The sequence below is a fragment of the Topomyia yanbarensis genome, chromosome 3 (assembly GCF_030247195.1).
Source record: "Topomyia yanbarensis strain Yona2022 chromosome 3, ASM3024719v1, whole genome shotgun sequence".
Lineage (NCBI taxonomy): Eukaryota > Metazoa > Arthropoda > Insecta > Diptera > Culicidae > Topomyia > Topomyia yanbarensis.
In genome coordinates, this window is record NC_080672.1 from 402,081,728 (window position 1) to 402,095,918 (window position 14,191).

The 14,191-nt window shown below is 38.7% G+C and overlaps 2 protein-coding genes across 2 annotated transcripts in view; one reads left to right on the top strand and one right to left on the bottom strand.

Annotated features, from left to right (window-relative positions):
- LOC131693679 (ras-interacting protein RIP3-like) overlaps window positions 1-14,191 on the bottom strand; it is a 103,055-nt gene that overhangs the window by 59,640 nt on the left and 29,224 nt on the right. The gene's annotated exons all lie outside the window — the stretch shown is intronic.
- Window positions 70-12,622, top strand: LOC131693681 (uncharacterized). The gene is made up of 4 exons (XM_058981720.1): window positions 70-493; window positions 710-801; window positions 11,882-12,026; window positions 12,232-12,622. The coding sequence occupies exons 1-4, from the start codon at window positions 334-336 to the stop codon at window positions 12,411-12,413; spliced, it is 579 nt and encodes a 192-aa protein (XP_058837703.1). The 5' UTR covers window positions 70-333; the 3' UTR covers window positions 12,414-12,622.

The window sequence follows — 14,191 nt, forward strand, 5'->3', positions numbered from 1 at the left end:
CTCACATTTGCTCATCACCCGCCCCGTGCACACATATTCTATTGAAGGTAGCCGAAAGCACTGCTGAATGTTCAATTTAAACGATCGGTAACCGAGTCGACACAATCGAGCCTCAGTCGCAGTTTAGCGATCGCATACGCATCACGGCGATCAACTTTTTACGCGTGTGCCTACTCATCAAAACACTAGACCACTAGTTTGGGAAAGACGAAGCCTGGTCGGAGTGTGCTGTTTGCAACAACAAACACGATACATAGTTAGTTCTTGAGAACCGTACGATCCTGAACAAGAGAGCAACGAAACGGACCTGTCTGGATTACGACGTGTAGGGCCATGTCGGAGGCGGTCGTCATGAATCGGGTCTTTCGGTATTTTATGAAGTTTCACGCTTACTTAATTGCATTCTTCACCATCTTCTTCACGTCGGTGATCATCGTGACCTCATTTACGGGCCGCAAACTACCCGAGGAACCGTTCATTATCGAAGAGGAATGTGAGTGATTTTTTTTTCGCTATGCTGCAGCCACCCTCTTCGATGCACCCATCCGGTGCGTGGTCAGTTTGCTGCTGACCATAATGATCAATGATCGATGGAGGTTGTTTTTGTTGTTATTGATAATGAGTGTGTGGAACATGAAGTGTTTGTGATGGTTGAAAAATCTACTGAATTTGCGTGTTTTCCGTTCATTTTTCATGTGATGGCGATCAGATGAGGCAGTGCAGAGATATCCGATTTTGATCCAGGTAGAATCAGCGCTGTGGTTGTGCGCATCTGTGATATTGGTCGTCGGGCTGTACAAGGTGAGCTTTCGTCGTGCGTGCACGGTTGGGTTTGTGTGGGATGGGAAAATCAGATAATGGAACGCTCAACAATTAGGCTACTGGAAATTAGCCAAAGGGGCTGTAGGTTTGAGGCAGGTAGCATTTGTGGAATGTGAGTTGACGGAAGAGAGATCAGGCTTATAGCACGTTTCAATCAATGTTTTTTAGCAGTTCTTTGCCTATTTTCAACGTCATTTACATTGAAAAGAATCATAGTATCCAGCTGACAAACAATGAAGAAACTGTAAACCTAATTCTTGGAAGGTATGTACAGTTTTTTCAGCAGGTTAACAAACTAAAACTCTGGCTACCTCGTTTTCTCGATGGACCTGTTATGGATCGTATACTAAACCAATTTGAATTTATTTTAGCCTTTATACTCATTTAATCAGCTGCTTCAACTGCAAATAATGATAAAACTAAATTAGCTCTCTAAGCTATGTAGTTGTGCAAAGAAAAACACATTTGGCTCAGATGACTGATTTTTTAACTTATTAAAGTCATGAAAACAACATAGATTTCGTTTGTGTTTTAGGTAGGTATCGATTAGATTTATTTTGATCACAACATTCAATATCAAAGCGTTCATTAAACGTGTGTTGATAATGAAAAGATAAGAGATTAGAAAGTGCTAACAAATGTATAGCATAACCCAAACACATGCTAGCAAATCTGATCCGCAATCAATAGGATCATAACAATATTGATGAGTCTGAAGACACTGCATTGTTTGAATTAAAGTAATAATAAAGGAATTGAAGTCAACGTCAGGAATCAACAATGTATCGAGTCTGTCTCTGTCAATTGCAAACTAGAAGCGAGTTCTAGTACTGAATTGCATCTGCAGTTTGAAAGATGCCAACAGGTGTTCCAATTCGAATCGCGTCACTTCACTGAACAATCTTTAAGTTTAAGAGGTTACACCCCCGATTTAAAAAAAAACCCGAATTTTTATTTATTGGTCCAAAATGTGCTTTATGATGTTAAAAATGATATCCCAAAATATGGAAGACGAAAACAATATATAAATGTTCAACTTTTCAATTCTGCCGCAACGCCTCTTACTTACACCTCGAATGCACTTTGACCGCGTTTTTCTTGAAATCTTGATTAGACTTTTTGCGAGCTGGCCGGAAATTTAACTCGAACACATGATTTTCGATCGTTTTGATAGCTTCACAGTATATTCAAAATTGAATTTTCCAGCAACGTGCGTGGGGTTTTCTTTTTTTTATTGCTTAGTTTTTTTAATTAACAATGTTGTGTCGATTTTTATGACACTTTCGGCGTTTTTTCTTTAAAAAATGCGCCATTTCGTGAACAATCAAAATGTCACTTTAACAAAAGTGCTGTTTTTGAGCGACTTAGTGGAATTTTATTTTAAAGACTTTTACCGTTGTCTTCCGTTTTAATTCCACTATGATGCATAGTGGAATTAAAACAGAAGACAATGGTAAAAGTGTTTAAAATCAAAATATCGAACAAAAAAACCTGTTTTAATCCACCTAGTGGTGCAATTGTACCTTTCGCCTTTATCAAAGCTATGATTTAATAGCTGGTTACGTTCAATTTAATACTATGGAGAAATCTATTATATTTTTATTACGCTTGGTAAGTATAGGGCGATGAGCCTATTATCGCTATGTTAATTTTATCACCAATTTAAAGCCGTTGGTTAGAGCAGTGTCTTCCATCTTTGTTCAACGCATTCAGTCAAATGGTAGCGCTACAATAGGGGCACTCGTTTCGTGTTCTCGTTGCGCTCAAACACTAGAATTTTACTGTTTTCAACGTATTTGTGTTATTATATTGGTTCTTAACAACGAAGCAATGCTGTTGATGTCAATTTTCACGCATTCCATTGTTTGTAGGCCGAGTAGTTAATGAATCAGTGAGGCACTCTCTTTAATATGGTGAAAATAACCACTTTACTCTATATGAGTGCACGACTGCCACGAAGCTGATGAGCAACATGTCGACGCCGAAACGCTTGAAACAAGAATATTTAATTAGCTCAATCAGCGTGAGTTCAATGTTGTCTTCAAGTTAACATATTTTGAAATGCGGGGTGGTGGGTGAGGGTAGGGTGATAATTAGTGGGAGGACAGTATGCGATGGGAACAACCTAGCATATTTTGGTATACGGGTGAGTGAAGGGATTGCGGGTCGGCCTGAGATGGAGGGGTAGTGAAAGAGTTGGGATGGGGTGTGAGAGGAAGAAGGGGAATAAGGGCTGGAACAGCCAACTTCATATTATACCTTCCATTTAAGTCTAGTTTACTGAAAATTGATTCCGTCATCGCCGAAGTGGCTTTAGTTCTGGGATATGTCCAGAACCAGGGACTTCTGGAATTATCGATAGTGGACAAATTATTCCAAGAAACATTGGGCCACAATCACCGCTGGCCTAGATCATCAGCGAATCGAAGTAATTTGATGTTCATTTCAATAAATTTTTTCCCCTTTTTTGTTAACGACTTAGAGTGAGTCATTCTTTTTCCCTTTTTATATTGTAACGAAATTTAATTATCATAGGACTGGAAGGTGTGAGATATTTTTCAATATTAAGAGCCATAGTACTCAAGGAAGAGCAAGGATTTGAAGTAATAAAGTTTAGAAAAGTGTGGAGTAGGGTTATATGAGCAAGCTTAGAGTTTCCTGGCTACTTAATTCTTTGTCTTCTGCAACGCAGGAGTCAGGATCTTATACCGGTTTATATAAGAAATTCCTATGTAACCGCCTTAACCAAGCTGTAACTCAATACTGAATGAAATTCCATAGCAGTCAATGAAAGTATTATATCTTTCATTTAAAATCAAGTTTGTAAAAATCGGTTAAGAGTGGAAAAAAGGTGTGATATTAGCTTAGGAACTTCAAGAGCCAGAACCGTCATAGGTGGCCAATGAGAGCAAAGTTACTTTGATAGATGATTAGTGATCTAGACCCGTAAATCCAAGTAATGTTGAACTTAATTGAATATGAATTACATCACTCGGACACCGTGGTGTTACCAGTTTAAAAGGGAATTTACTGTGTGAGCGTACTCTCCATTACCGTAACACCGGAATTGGAAGTTGGATAAACTAAAAAATCAATAGCAACTTATGGGAGCGTTATACCGTTCATTTGAAACAAGATTTCATGCATTATAAGGACATTAGGCATTAAAAATATGAATTCGATTTCTGGAATTTCATGGGGTCCCCCCTTTGAAATAAAAATTTTAGTTGGGAATTTCTTATGTGACCGTCCGTGAATCGTCCATTCTATATTTCTGGGACCATATAACCGATCCGTACGAAATTTCATAGCAGTTTATAATATAATATACCTTTCCCTTGACTAAGTTTGTGAAAATCGGCCCAACCATCTCCGAGAAACTGATGTGCGTTTTTTAATTTTGAAAGATGGCCATTTTTCCGGGCACTTCCAGAAGCGTCTATGGCAGTCAATATGGCCAACAAGATGTCGATCGGCCGTCAGGAATCTAGAACTGCAAATGCAAAATGTTTGGCTACGATTTTAGCAAGAAGACATCCTTTTTGCATTAATGGAGGTATCCCGTAACTCCGCAACCGGAAGTCGAATCGAGATAATATATTTAATAACAATTTTTGGGGATGCAACGCCGTTCAATTGAGACTAGAACTACAAATTCAAGCACTTGTGGTCACATTTTGGAAATTTTTCACCTTTATACATTCATTGTTGTACATGTTGAAATCGGGATTTGCTGCGTGTTCGTACTCATTACCTTGTAATTTCGGAACCGGAAGTCGGATCAATTAGAAATTGAATAGAAACCCATGAGAACGCTGTACATTTCATTTCAGACCAAGTTTGTAAAAATCGGTAAAGAATTCGATGAGAAATAGGTATGACATTAACTTAGGGACTTGGCACGTTCCCCGTGGGCTTCAAGAACCATCATAGGTGACCAATGTGGTCAAAGCGACTTCGATGGTTCATTAGTGATCTAGAAACGCAAATCTAAGTAATGTTCTACAAATTTTAATATGTATTGCGTCATTTGGACATAATGGTGGTACTAGTGTATATGTGAATTTTCAGTGTGATCGTACTCTTCAACCCGTAACTCCGGAACCGGAAGTCAGATCAATAAAAAAAATCAATAGCGACCGATGGGAAGGTTATACCTTTCCTTTGAGAGTTTGTGCAAATCGGTCCAGCCATCTTTGAGAAAAATCGGTGAGATTGTTTGACACATACATACATACATATATACATACATATACGCACATACATACACGCACATACAAACAGACTTTTTTCGATCTCGACGAACTGAGTCGAATGGTATAAAAGATTCGGCCCTGCGAGCAAAACCTGTTTTAATCCAATTGTGCCTTTCTCATTTATCAAAGCAATGTTTTAATAGCTGGTTACTTTCAATTTGCGATTTAAATCGTACGATTTAAGTCGTGCGATTTAAATCGTACCCCAATCGCAAGAATTATTTTAAATTATATTCGTACGGTTGTCACGGTAAAGATAGATACGTCTACCTTTATCAGGACACATGTTAGTGAACTCTGGTGATTCGTAGTTTTTCTGCCTAACCCTCATTAACAGAAGGCAAAGATTAAGCCCGTACGATATTAAGCCTGTTATAATGACCCTGCCACTTCTAGTTTTCCGATCTGTTTACTTCACACCCTTGCTCTCACTTGAGTACTATGGCTCTAAGTTTCATAACTTTCCCTACCCAGTAATCTCTAGCTAATTGAATGTCGTTAAAACGTAAAAAAATATATTCGTGCGATTTAAAATCGTACGGTTTATATCGGTCGAATCGAATCGTACGATTTAAAATCGCGCGGGAGATATTTAAATCGCATTTTAAAACGTGCCTCCAAAATCGTACGATTTAAACCGTGCGATTTGAATCGTACCCAAATCGCAAGAATAATTTTAAATTATATTCCCACGATTTAAAATCGCATTTTGAAACGTGCGACCAACATCGTATAATTTAAATTGTGCGATAAAAATCGTACGATTTAAGACGTGCGATTTAAATCGTACGATTTAAGTCGTCCGATTTAAGTCGTGCGAATTATATCGGCCGAATTGAATCGTACCCAAATAGCAAGAATAATATTAAATTATATTTGTACGATTAAAAATCGAATTTTGAAACGTGCAACCAAACTCGTACGATTTAAGTCGTGCAATTTAAATCGCAAAAATAATTTTAAACGATTTAAAATCGTTGATACTACACCCAACTGCATATTATAACTTCCATTTGTGACTTGTTTCGAGAAAATCGGTTCGGTCATCTCCGACTAACCGACGCGCAAATGTTGGTCACACACATACACATAGACATACGCTTATACGAATACACACGTTTTCCGAACTCAACGAAGTGAGGCGAATAGTATAAGAATGTCGGCCAACAATTTCAAGCAATTTGTAACTCGTTTTAATTATGTTTGCATCATTTATACATACATATATTGATTACCGGTTTATATGGGAATTTCGCATGTGGCCGCATACTTCAACCCGTAACACAGGAACCAGATTTCTGATTCAAAGGAAATTTAATAGCACTCAATAGGAATGTTGTAGCTATCATTTGAGACTAATTTTGTGGAAATCGAGTCAGACATTTTTGAAAAGCAGATGTGATTTCAACTCAGGAACATAACCACTTTCCCGAAGCTTCCGATTCCTCCAAAGTTGTCCAATGTGGTCAGCGTGGATTTGATTGGGCATCAGTGAGCTGAAACTATAAATCCAAACATTTTCGAACAAATTTTATGAAGTTTTGCATCTTTTAGATACCATGCTGATTCTGATTTATGTGGGAATTGCATTCGGGACCTGACTCTTCAACCTGTAACTCCGGAACCGGAAGTCGGAATTAAATGAAATTCAATAGCAGCCTACGGGAACGTTATACCTTTCATTTTGAGACTAAGTCTGAAAAAATCGGTTCAACCATCTCTGAGTAACCGATGTGCATATTTTTGGTCAAATACATACATACACACGCACACACACATACGCACACAAACATACATTTGCCTAACTCTACGAACTGAGTCGATTTTCGCGTGAGAGAAAATGCTGTACAGCCGCCATCTTGTGATGAAATTACTCGAAAATTTTTTTTTTTTTTTAGATTTATTACTTATGTTATAAATCACATTCAACAAGATCTCGATTCATCTCTTTTTTGCGTCAACGAAAGTTCCCGAAATATGTTGGCAGGCAATAAATTTTAACAAAACACAAGTCATTTGAAACTGATAACTTTACTGTTGTAATATTCAAAAGTAGACTCTACAATGAGAGCATCAGCCGTATTAATTGTTTAATAGTCATTCGACGAATACGAAGCAAATAGTTAAATTTAGTAATTCTATTTTAAATCTATGATGTAATGATTTGGGTGTGTCCCAAAATAATATTTTACATCCCTGGTTGTTTATGATCTCCACCTAAGAAAAGAGACGACGACAGGCTTCTTGCTCTTCTTAATTTTCTCGACTTGGCCCTGCCGTAAATCTGAAGACAACAAGCGTTAATCGTTGCCAGATTCCCTTTGAATACTTCTTACAATTGCCGAAAATAATTGTACCTAAAAGATCGCACCTCTACCAAGAATTTACAATGCTAGCTGCATTTAAAAATTAAATTAAATATTTATTCATGTCTCTCTTAACAATACACGTAACTATATCGTCATTCAGGTCTTTTATTCAATTTGCACGAAATGCTGATGTGTATGAAAAATAGCCAGAATAGATTCAGCAGCACTGTTTTCCATCCCGATTGTAAATATAATGAACGCTCATGACTGGCAAAATGACCAATCAGAAGCTGGTTCAATATTGAGGTTAGGACTGGATCAAATTAGCTACGCGATTGTCTTCTCTTCTCTTAGATCTCCACAGAGTCCCATATGCATTTTTGTCGAAACTGTGTTATCTGCTGGATTGTATTTTGAATCACCACTGAATTAACCTCCTGATAATTTCAAAAGGGTTGTATCTTACTGTAGCAGAAAAGAGCTTTCCCCTCATATTCAGCGGTGATGCAAATGCCCACCACATAATTTGGGGTGGCTCAGATATCAGTTTGAGAGGAACCGAATTGATTGAATACTTAAGTAGTATAAATCTGCACACACTTGATGTATCTAATCTTCCAGCATTTGCACAATCTGGCAGAGAAGAGGTGTTAGATGTAACTCTCTGTTTTGCCGATGTTACGAATGAGTTGACAAACTGGCTTGTACCAAACAAGCATGGACCTTCGTTATCTGATCATAGGTACATTGGAATAGCAGACGCCGGAACGGGTCGGAAGCATTTAAGTTGGCTCGCAAAGTCGTTGAGATAAGTAGAGATGAGGAAACTGAATGTCTGCGAATGTCCGTAAGGTGGTGTGCTGTCACCACTTTTATGAAACCTTATCGACGATGACTTCTTGAAGAAACTTAATGAGCTTAGGTTTCCAATAGATGATTTCGCCGATGATTATCATATAATGATCACCGGTACTTGCATTAACACACTTTTTGAATAGATGCAGCAAGCCTTACGTGTTGTTGAGCAATGGTGTCCTCATGTTGGACTATCAGTTAATCTACATAACACATCAATGGTGCTTTTTACGCCACGAAGGAAAAGGCGAAAGATTTATTCGACAATTGAAAAGAGACTAGAGTTACGTACACCACGAAGGATTACAACCGGAGCTCGTCCATTGCAGTTTTTTGACTCTGAAACTATTGTCACAGATCAAGATAAATACGTTGGGGTAATTCTTGACGCATAACTTAATTGGACAGCTCACATCGATTTCAGAATCAAGAAAGCTTGCATGGCCTTCGGCCAATCTTGGGAACTCAAACCCAAGTACATTCAGTGGATCTATGCAACAATTGTTAGACCAATACTAGCATGCGGGTGTCTTGTTTGGTGCCAGAAGGGAGAAGTCATGAGATAGATCAAAGTTAAATTATCTTCAGAGGATGGTCTTGATGGCGATGACTGGTGCGTTTTCGACAACACCTACTGCTGCTCTAGAGGCAGTCTTGAACGTAAAAGCACTGTGTGTCTTTGAAACAAGAGGCACTTTCTTGTACATACCGTCTAAAGGTTACTGGGTTCTGGAACAGTAACCTAATAGGTCGTGGATCTTGGGATAAGCATGTACTTGCTCACAGTGACCTTACACTCACATACAGCTTCGTTTAAAACTTTTTATGTTAGATTTTTCACTCATGCGGAATGGCTATCTCGCTGGATGGATGGAGCTACAACTTGAAGAATACGTAGTTTGTTGTACTGACGGTTCTTTGTTAGAGGGCCAAGTCGGTGCTGGTGTCTATTGTCGTGAAATGAGAATAAGTCAATCTTATTCACATGTAGATACTGTATCGTATTCCAAGCAGAAATCTTCGCGATTCTGTGTGGCGTTCAATCGGAACTTCAACAGGGTTTCTGCGGTAAAAGAATCTATTTTTGCTCTGACAGTCAGGCTAGCCTGAAAGCACTTATTTCGGCAGATTCGAGATCGAAATTAGTAATCGCTTGGAAATCAAATCGAAGAACTTAGCATTTCAAATGCTAGCTACCTTCTATAGGTACGCGATAATTCCGGTAATACAGCGCAAATTCGTTAGTTGGGGGTTCGCTAGTTGAGCTGTTCGTTATTTGGGTGTTCGCTAGTTGGGGCATGCCCCAACTAAAAGACACTCTTATGTTAAAACTGAAAGTCAAAAACTGATTGACGTTTGAAAGTCATCGATTTCAAGGGGATTATTTCTGTCGCGATCTAGAAAAAAAAGAGTACTTTGAAATTCAATGGAATTTAATTTTTTTAAATTCATATTCCGGAATGTTTTTAGTGAAATAAATGTGTTAAATGTTGCGCTTCTTCCATTCAGCATCAATTAGTTTATGTCGCATGGAGGTTACTTTATTAACTTTTGAAGGTGTATTCAAGCACATTATCCAATGATTTTTTAGCTAGAGGCAACGTAGTATGCTTACGCTTTATCGGCTTTTTTCCGATGGTGTATTTCCTGTTTTATGTGAAGGAATTCATCAAAAAATAATTAACGGCAAAAAGAACACTAATGACATACTTTGTCAAAAAAATCAACTTTAAACTGGAAGCCAACTTTCGTGAACAGTAAAGTATTTTTGTTGGTCTTTTATTGAAAAAAAAAAAAACAATCAGCGTTTCCCTCGGGTAATTTTGGCAGCTGTCAGTTGCCCCAATTAACGGATACGATTCGTTAGTTGGGGCGCAGTCGTGACCTAACTAACGAATTTGCGCTGTACTGGAAATGAATGGGCGGACGAATTGGCTAGAGCTGGCGCTACGACTGGTTTCGTTGGTCCAGAATCAGTTCTACCACTTTCGATAAGTTGGATAAAGTACAAGATTCGCTCGTGGGCTGCATCCTAACATGCCAACCATTGGCGTAGCTTGCAAACTTGTGTTCAAACAAAAACATTTCTGCCGGATGTAAGTCCGAAAATGTCAAAAAAATTGTTGCGATTTTCCAAGCACATCTGCAGAATTCTAGTCAGGGCACTGACTGGACATTGCAAACTCAATTATCACATGGCTACTATTCAGCGCGCTGAGTATTATTAATGTGATCTTTGTGAATCCGATTATGGAACATGAAATCTTTTCAAATGCAACTGCCCTGTAGTAATGCAATTAAGTATCCGGATTTTTGGTTCTCTATACTTAGATGAACCTATGTACAGAGAACTGAAACTGAAGGATATGCTATTGTTTCTAACGCAGTCTGGTAAAGAGCTAAAGTTTTAGCCATATTTGATGACAACATTTCTTCGGGGGTGTTGTCGTTCTGTTACCTCAATATCCCCTGGGGGGTGTTGATATATTCGCTCACTGCTTAAATAAAAAATTCTGAATCCCTCCGGGGGTTGTAAGTTTAATTTCTGCTATTGTAACGCCTGCAGATCGTTCAGCATTCCTCCGGAGGTGCAGAATGCACTGTTTTAATTATTCTGTGTCGCTATTTTCCTTACCCCTAACCTTGCCACTTCCCCAATCCTTCCCATCAGGAAATGATGAAAAGACGATTCTTGGCAAGGCACAAATCTCCGATCAACATAGGGAACGTGCCATTTGAGCCAGACTGATTCTTGATTCATTTCCGAAGATTCCTGATTTTTTATTTATTTCTGAAGAAAGACGTGACCACATGTTTTTTCACCTCAGAAAAATCTCATCGACCCCGGCTGGGATCGAACCCAGACCAACTGGTATGGGTGGCGGTCACGCTTACCACTCAACCACCTGGCCTCTGTTCTTAAAATTAAATATTCAAATTTTCAGATCGTGCCTATGAAACGGGATCACATTTCGTTGAACCGCGGCCGAGAGCCATTATTTTGAAATTTAATAATTTCAAGGGAGTATTAAAATCATCATATGAGGCATGACAAAAACAGCCAGTTCATATTGAGTATTAGCTAAGTATGATGTGAAAATAATGATGAATAATAAAATAAATGCTATAACTCCAACCAAATAGTAAACTAAAATTATGATTGCTTCAAGAGATTTCATTTTTGCCCTTCCCAAAAATAATCCCTGTTATGTATTGCGAGATAGGCAATGTTTATCAAATTAGGAAGTTTATTATAGAAGTAAGACATAGGAGTACCAGAAAAATAAGAAAACATCACAAATTGTCGATCGAGAAATTCATAAATTCCGCACCCGTGTCCGGGCTAGATCCCGTGAGGTACACTTTTTCAGTCTCACCCGCTCTCGTGAGACGCGAATTAAAACACAATTAGCATTACAATGCGATCGTTAAACCCGTCCAAACGAGGTGGCCAAGTCAGGGCAAAACAGCCAAGTGCCTCGCGACGTCGTCGTCGTTGGTCGGAACGATTCCTACCGCCTCTTCCCATCGCTCCAAACCCAGCAAAATAAGCATTGTTGTTCGACCTACAAATTGATCAAATATTTTCCCTTGGCTTTCGTGTCGCTCTATGTACCTACCTTACTTACTTACTTTCAGGAGAACAAAACATTTCTCACCCCATTTCTGGCGCTGTTCACCATCGACGGTGCGGTCGTGATCGTTCAGGAGATTGTGAACCTCTGCACCGGAAGAGAGTCTGACCTGGCAACGATCGAGCCCCGCCAGCTGCTCGTCATGATACGTGAGTCGGAACGGAAACCCTGTGTGCTAATTTGGTCCACCACCACAACGCGACACCGCGTTCCATTATTCGTTTGAAATCAATGCCATAATTGGTAAACCAAGTGTTGGCACCAAGGTCATCGTCAATTCGGCGGAACGGAAAATTGTGTAATATCCTCTGATTGTTTTTTACTATTTTCTTTTTCTTTTTCTTTCTTTGACAGTGGTCAACGTGTACGTGCTGGTCAGTCTGGTGGTCCTGTATCGGATGTTTGCCAAAGGTCCAGCACCCACCGCTCAAAACAGCTTTGTCCGATTCGACAACGAGCGGGACGTCGAAAGCCAAATGCCGGCGTCTGGCAATCTGCAGCCGAACTCATTACAACAACAGCAGAACAGAAGCTAATACCATTAGGTAGCGTTAATTCAAGTAGATGTTAGATTTTTGGTATTAGTGATATCGATGTGAAGTACCCTAAGAAATCAAAGGTTTAGCTCGTATTCGTCGTACGTTAATTATGTTATTTTTATTATTAAACTGTTGTTGTGCGTAAGTGGTATACGAATGTACATATAGCGACAATGAAAAAAGAAGTAAAACGAAGTGGAAATGTAGCAAGTGGTTTTGCGTTGTTTCGTTTCAATGCGTTCACCGTTACTTTGGCCTTAATCAATTGATTGTATTGCGATGGAAACTATTTTGAAAAAAATATATATCTATATGTATGTGCGAACGAATAGGGTGTCGATGTGAGGAAAGGAAAAAACGTTGCCTTATTCGCCGTTAATTGGAAGCTTGCGCGGTGCGAGAAAATTGCTGAACATTATTGGGTGGAGGATGAACAGATGTGAAGAGACGTGAACTGTCTATTGGCGATTTCCCAGCAAAAATACCCAAATTACTCAAACGTGCTCCTTTCAAATCGTGTCGTGTTAGTATTTGCTGGGACTTTCAAGAAAACACGTACAGATAATATTTATTAGTATGATCAATTCAATAACCTTATCTTAGTACGTTCAGAAAAGATCTTTAAGACCTTATTGAAGATTACGTCATTTTATTTAGCGGTAGCTTAACCAATTAAATTAACTGCATTTTTTCTCATAGTTATTTAAATAAGGTTAGATGACCTTTGAGCGTGATGATGATGATGATGAAGAAGAATTACCACTCATAGTAACACGTAGCTAAGCATGGCATCTATCAGCTGTTTATTCAGTGTTATTTGATCAAACAGAAAAGCTTTTTTTCTTGTTCTTGTTGGAAAAGTCAAATGGGTTGGGTGGATCAGTACGGGTGAACGCTTGAAGTTCATGTCATAACACTGAAGGACATCCTAATTTCTCTACAAAATGATAAAGACAAGGCCTCTCCACCCTTCCTATCCAGAACAGTTCGATTAGTAGCATAGAATACCCTCCAAAATCACAGTAAATATGCTGTAGCTTTATATATAATCAAACTGTTTCCCTAGTATCGTGTTTCTGCATGAGCTACCTTGGGGCCAGGTTCTCCGAACCGAGATAAGATAAATATAATGTCTAACTAGATACAGCAGTGCACAAGATATACTCTAGAAGGGATTTTTGATTTTATTGAATAGGGGCCCGGGGCTATTAAGACAGTGGGGATAATTCGGACCCCTTCTATTTCTCAGAAAATCGTAACACTTTCTAACTGTCGTACATATTTGTGGAGCCGCAATTCTTAAACATTAAAATTAAATCTAAGTCTTTGTTTTTTATAGGAGATAGATGGCTTCTATTTAATAGAATGATTTTTGTTTCGGTGAAAACACAGATATTTTCAAGACGCTTACCACTTTTGTGCGAAATGAGCATACGGACCCCCTATTCCATCAACCACCGTTCAGTGGCTTGCGGCTTGCGATTGTGAATAGCATTGCACACGTCACAGCAAGGAAAATACATGATGTGCCAATTGACAGCTGTGACGAACCAGATTAAGTTTTTGTAACGCAATTTATTTTTTTGCTTCATAAGGACTTCTAATAAATATTTCATAGAAAATTCCATTGTAAAAAAATTATAGAAAAATGAGGATCTGAATTGCCCCGTAGGGAGGTCAGAATTACATCTACATTGTAAGAGGATGGAAAAACGTAGAGTTTTGCAAATCGTCACCTAGCGTTGCCATGGAGCGGTGCAAAATGAACATTTTAT

Bases quoted from the DNA above. Each gene is read 5' to 3' on its own strand.
- LOC131693681 (XM_058981720.1), top strand. From the start codon at position 334: ATGTCGGAGGCGGTCGTCATGAATCGGGTCTTTCGGTATTTTATGAAG. The intron at 494-709 runs GTGAGTGATTTT...GATGGCGATCAG, and splicing joins GTTCATTATCGAAGAGGAAT to ATGAGGCAGTGCAGAGATAT. The intron at 802-11,881 runs GTGAGCTTTCGT...ACTTACTTTCAG, and splicing joins TGGTCGTCGGGCTGTACAAG to GAGAACAAAACATTTCTCAC.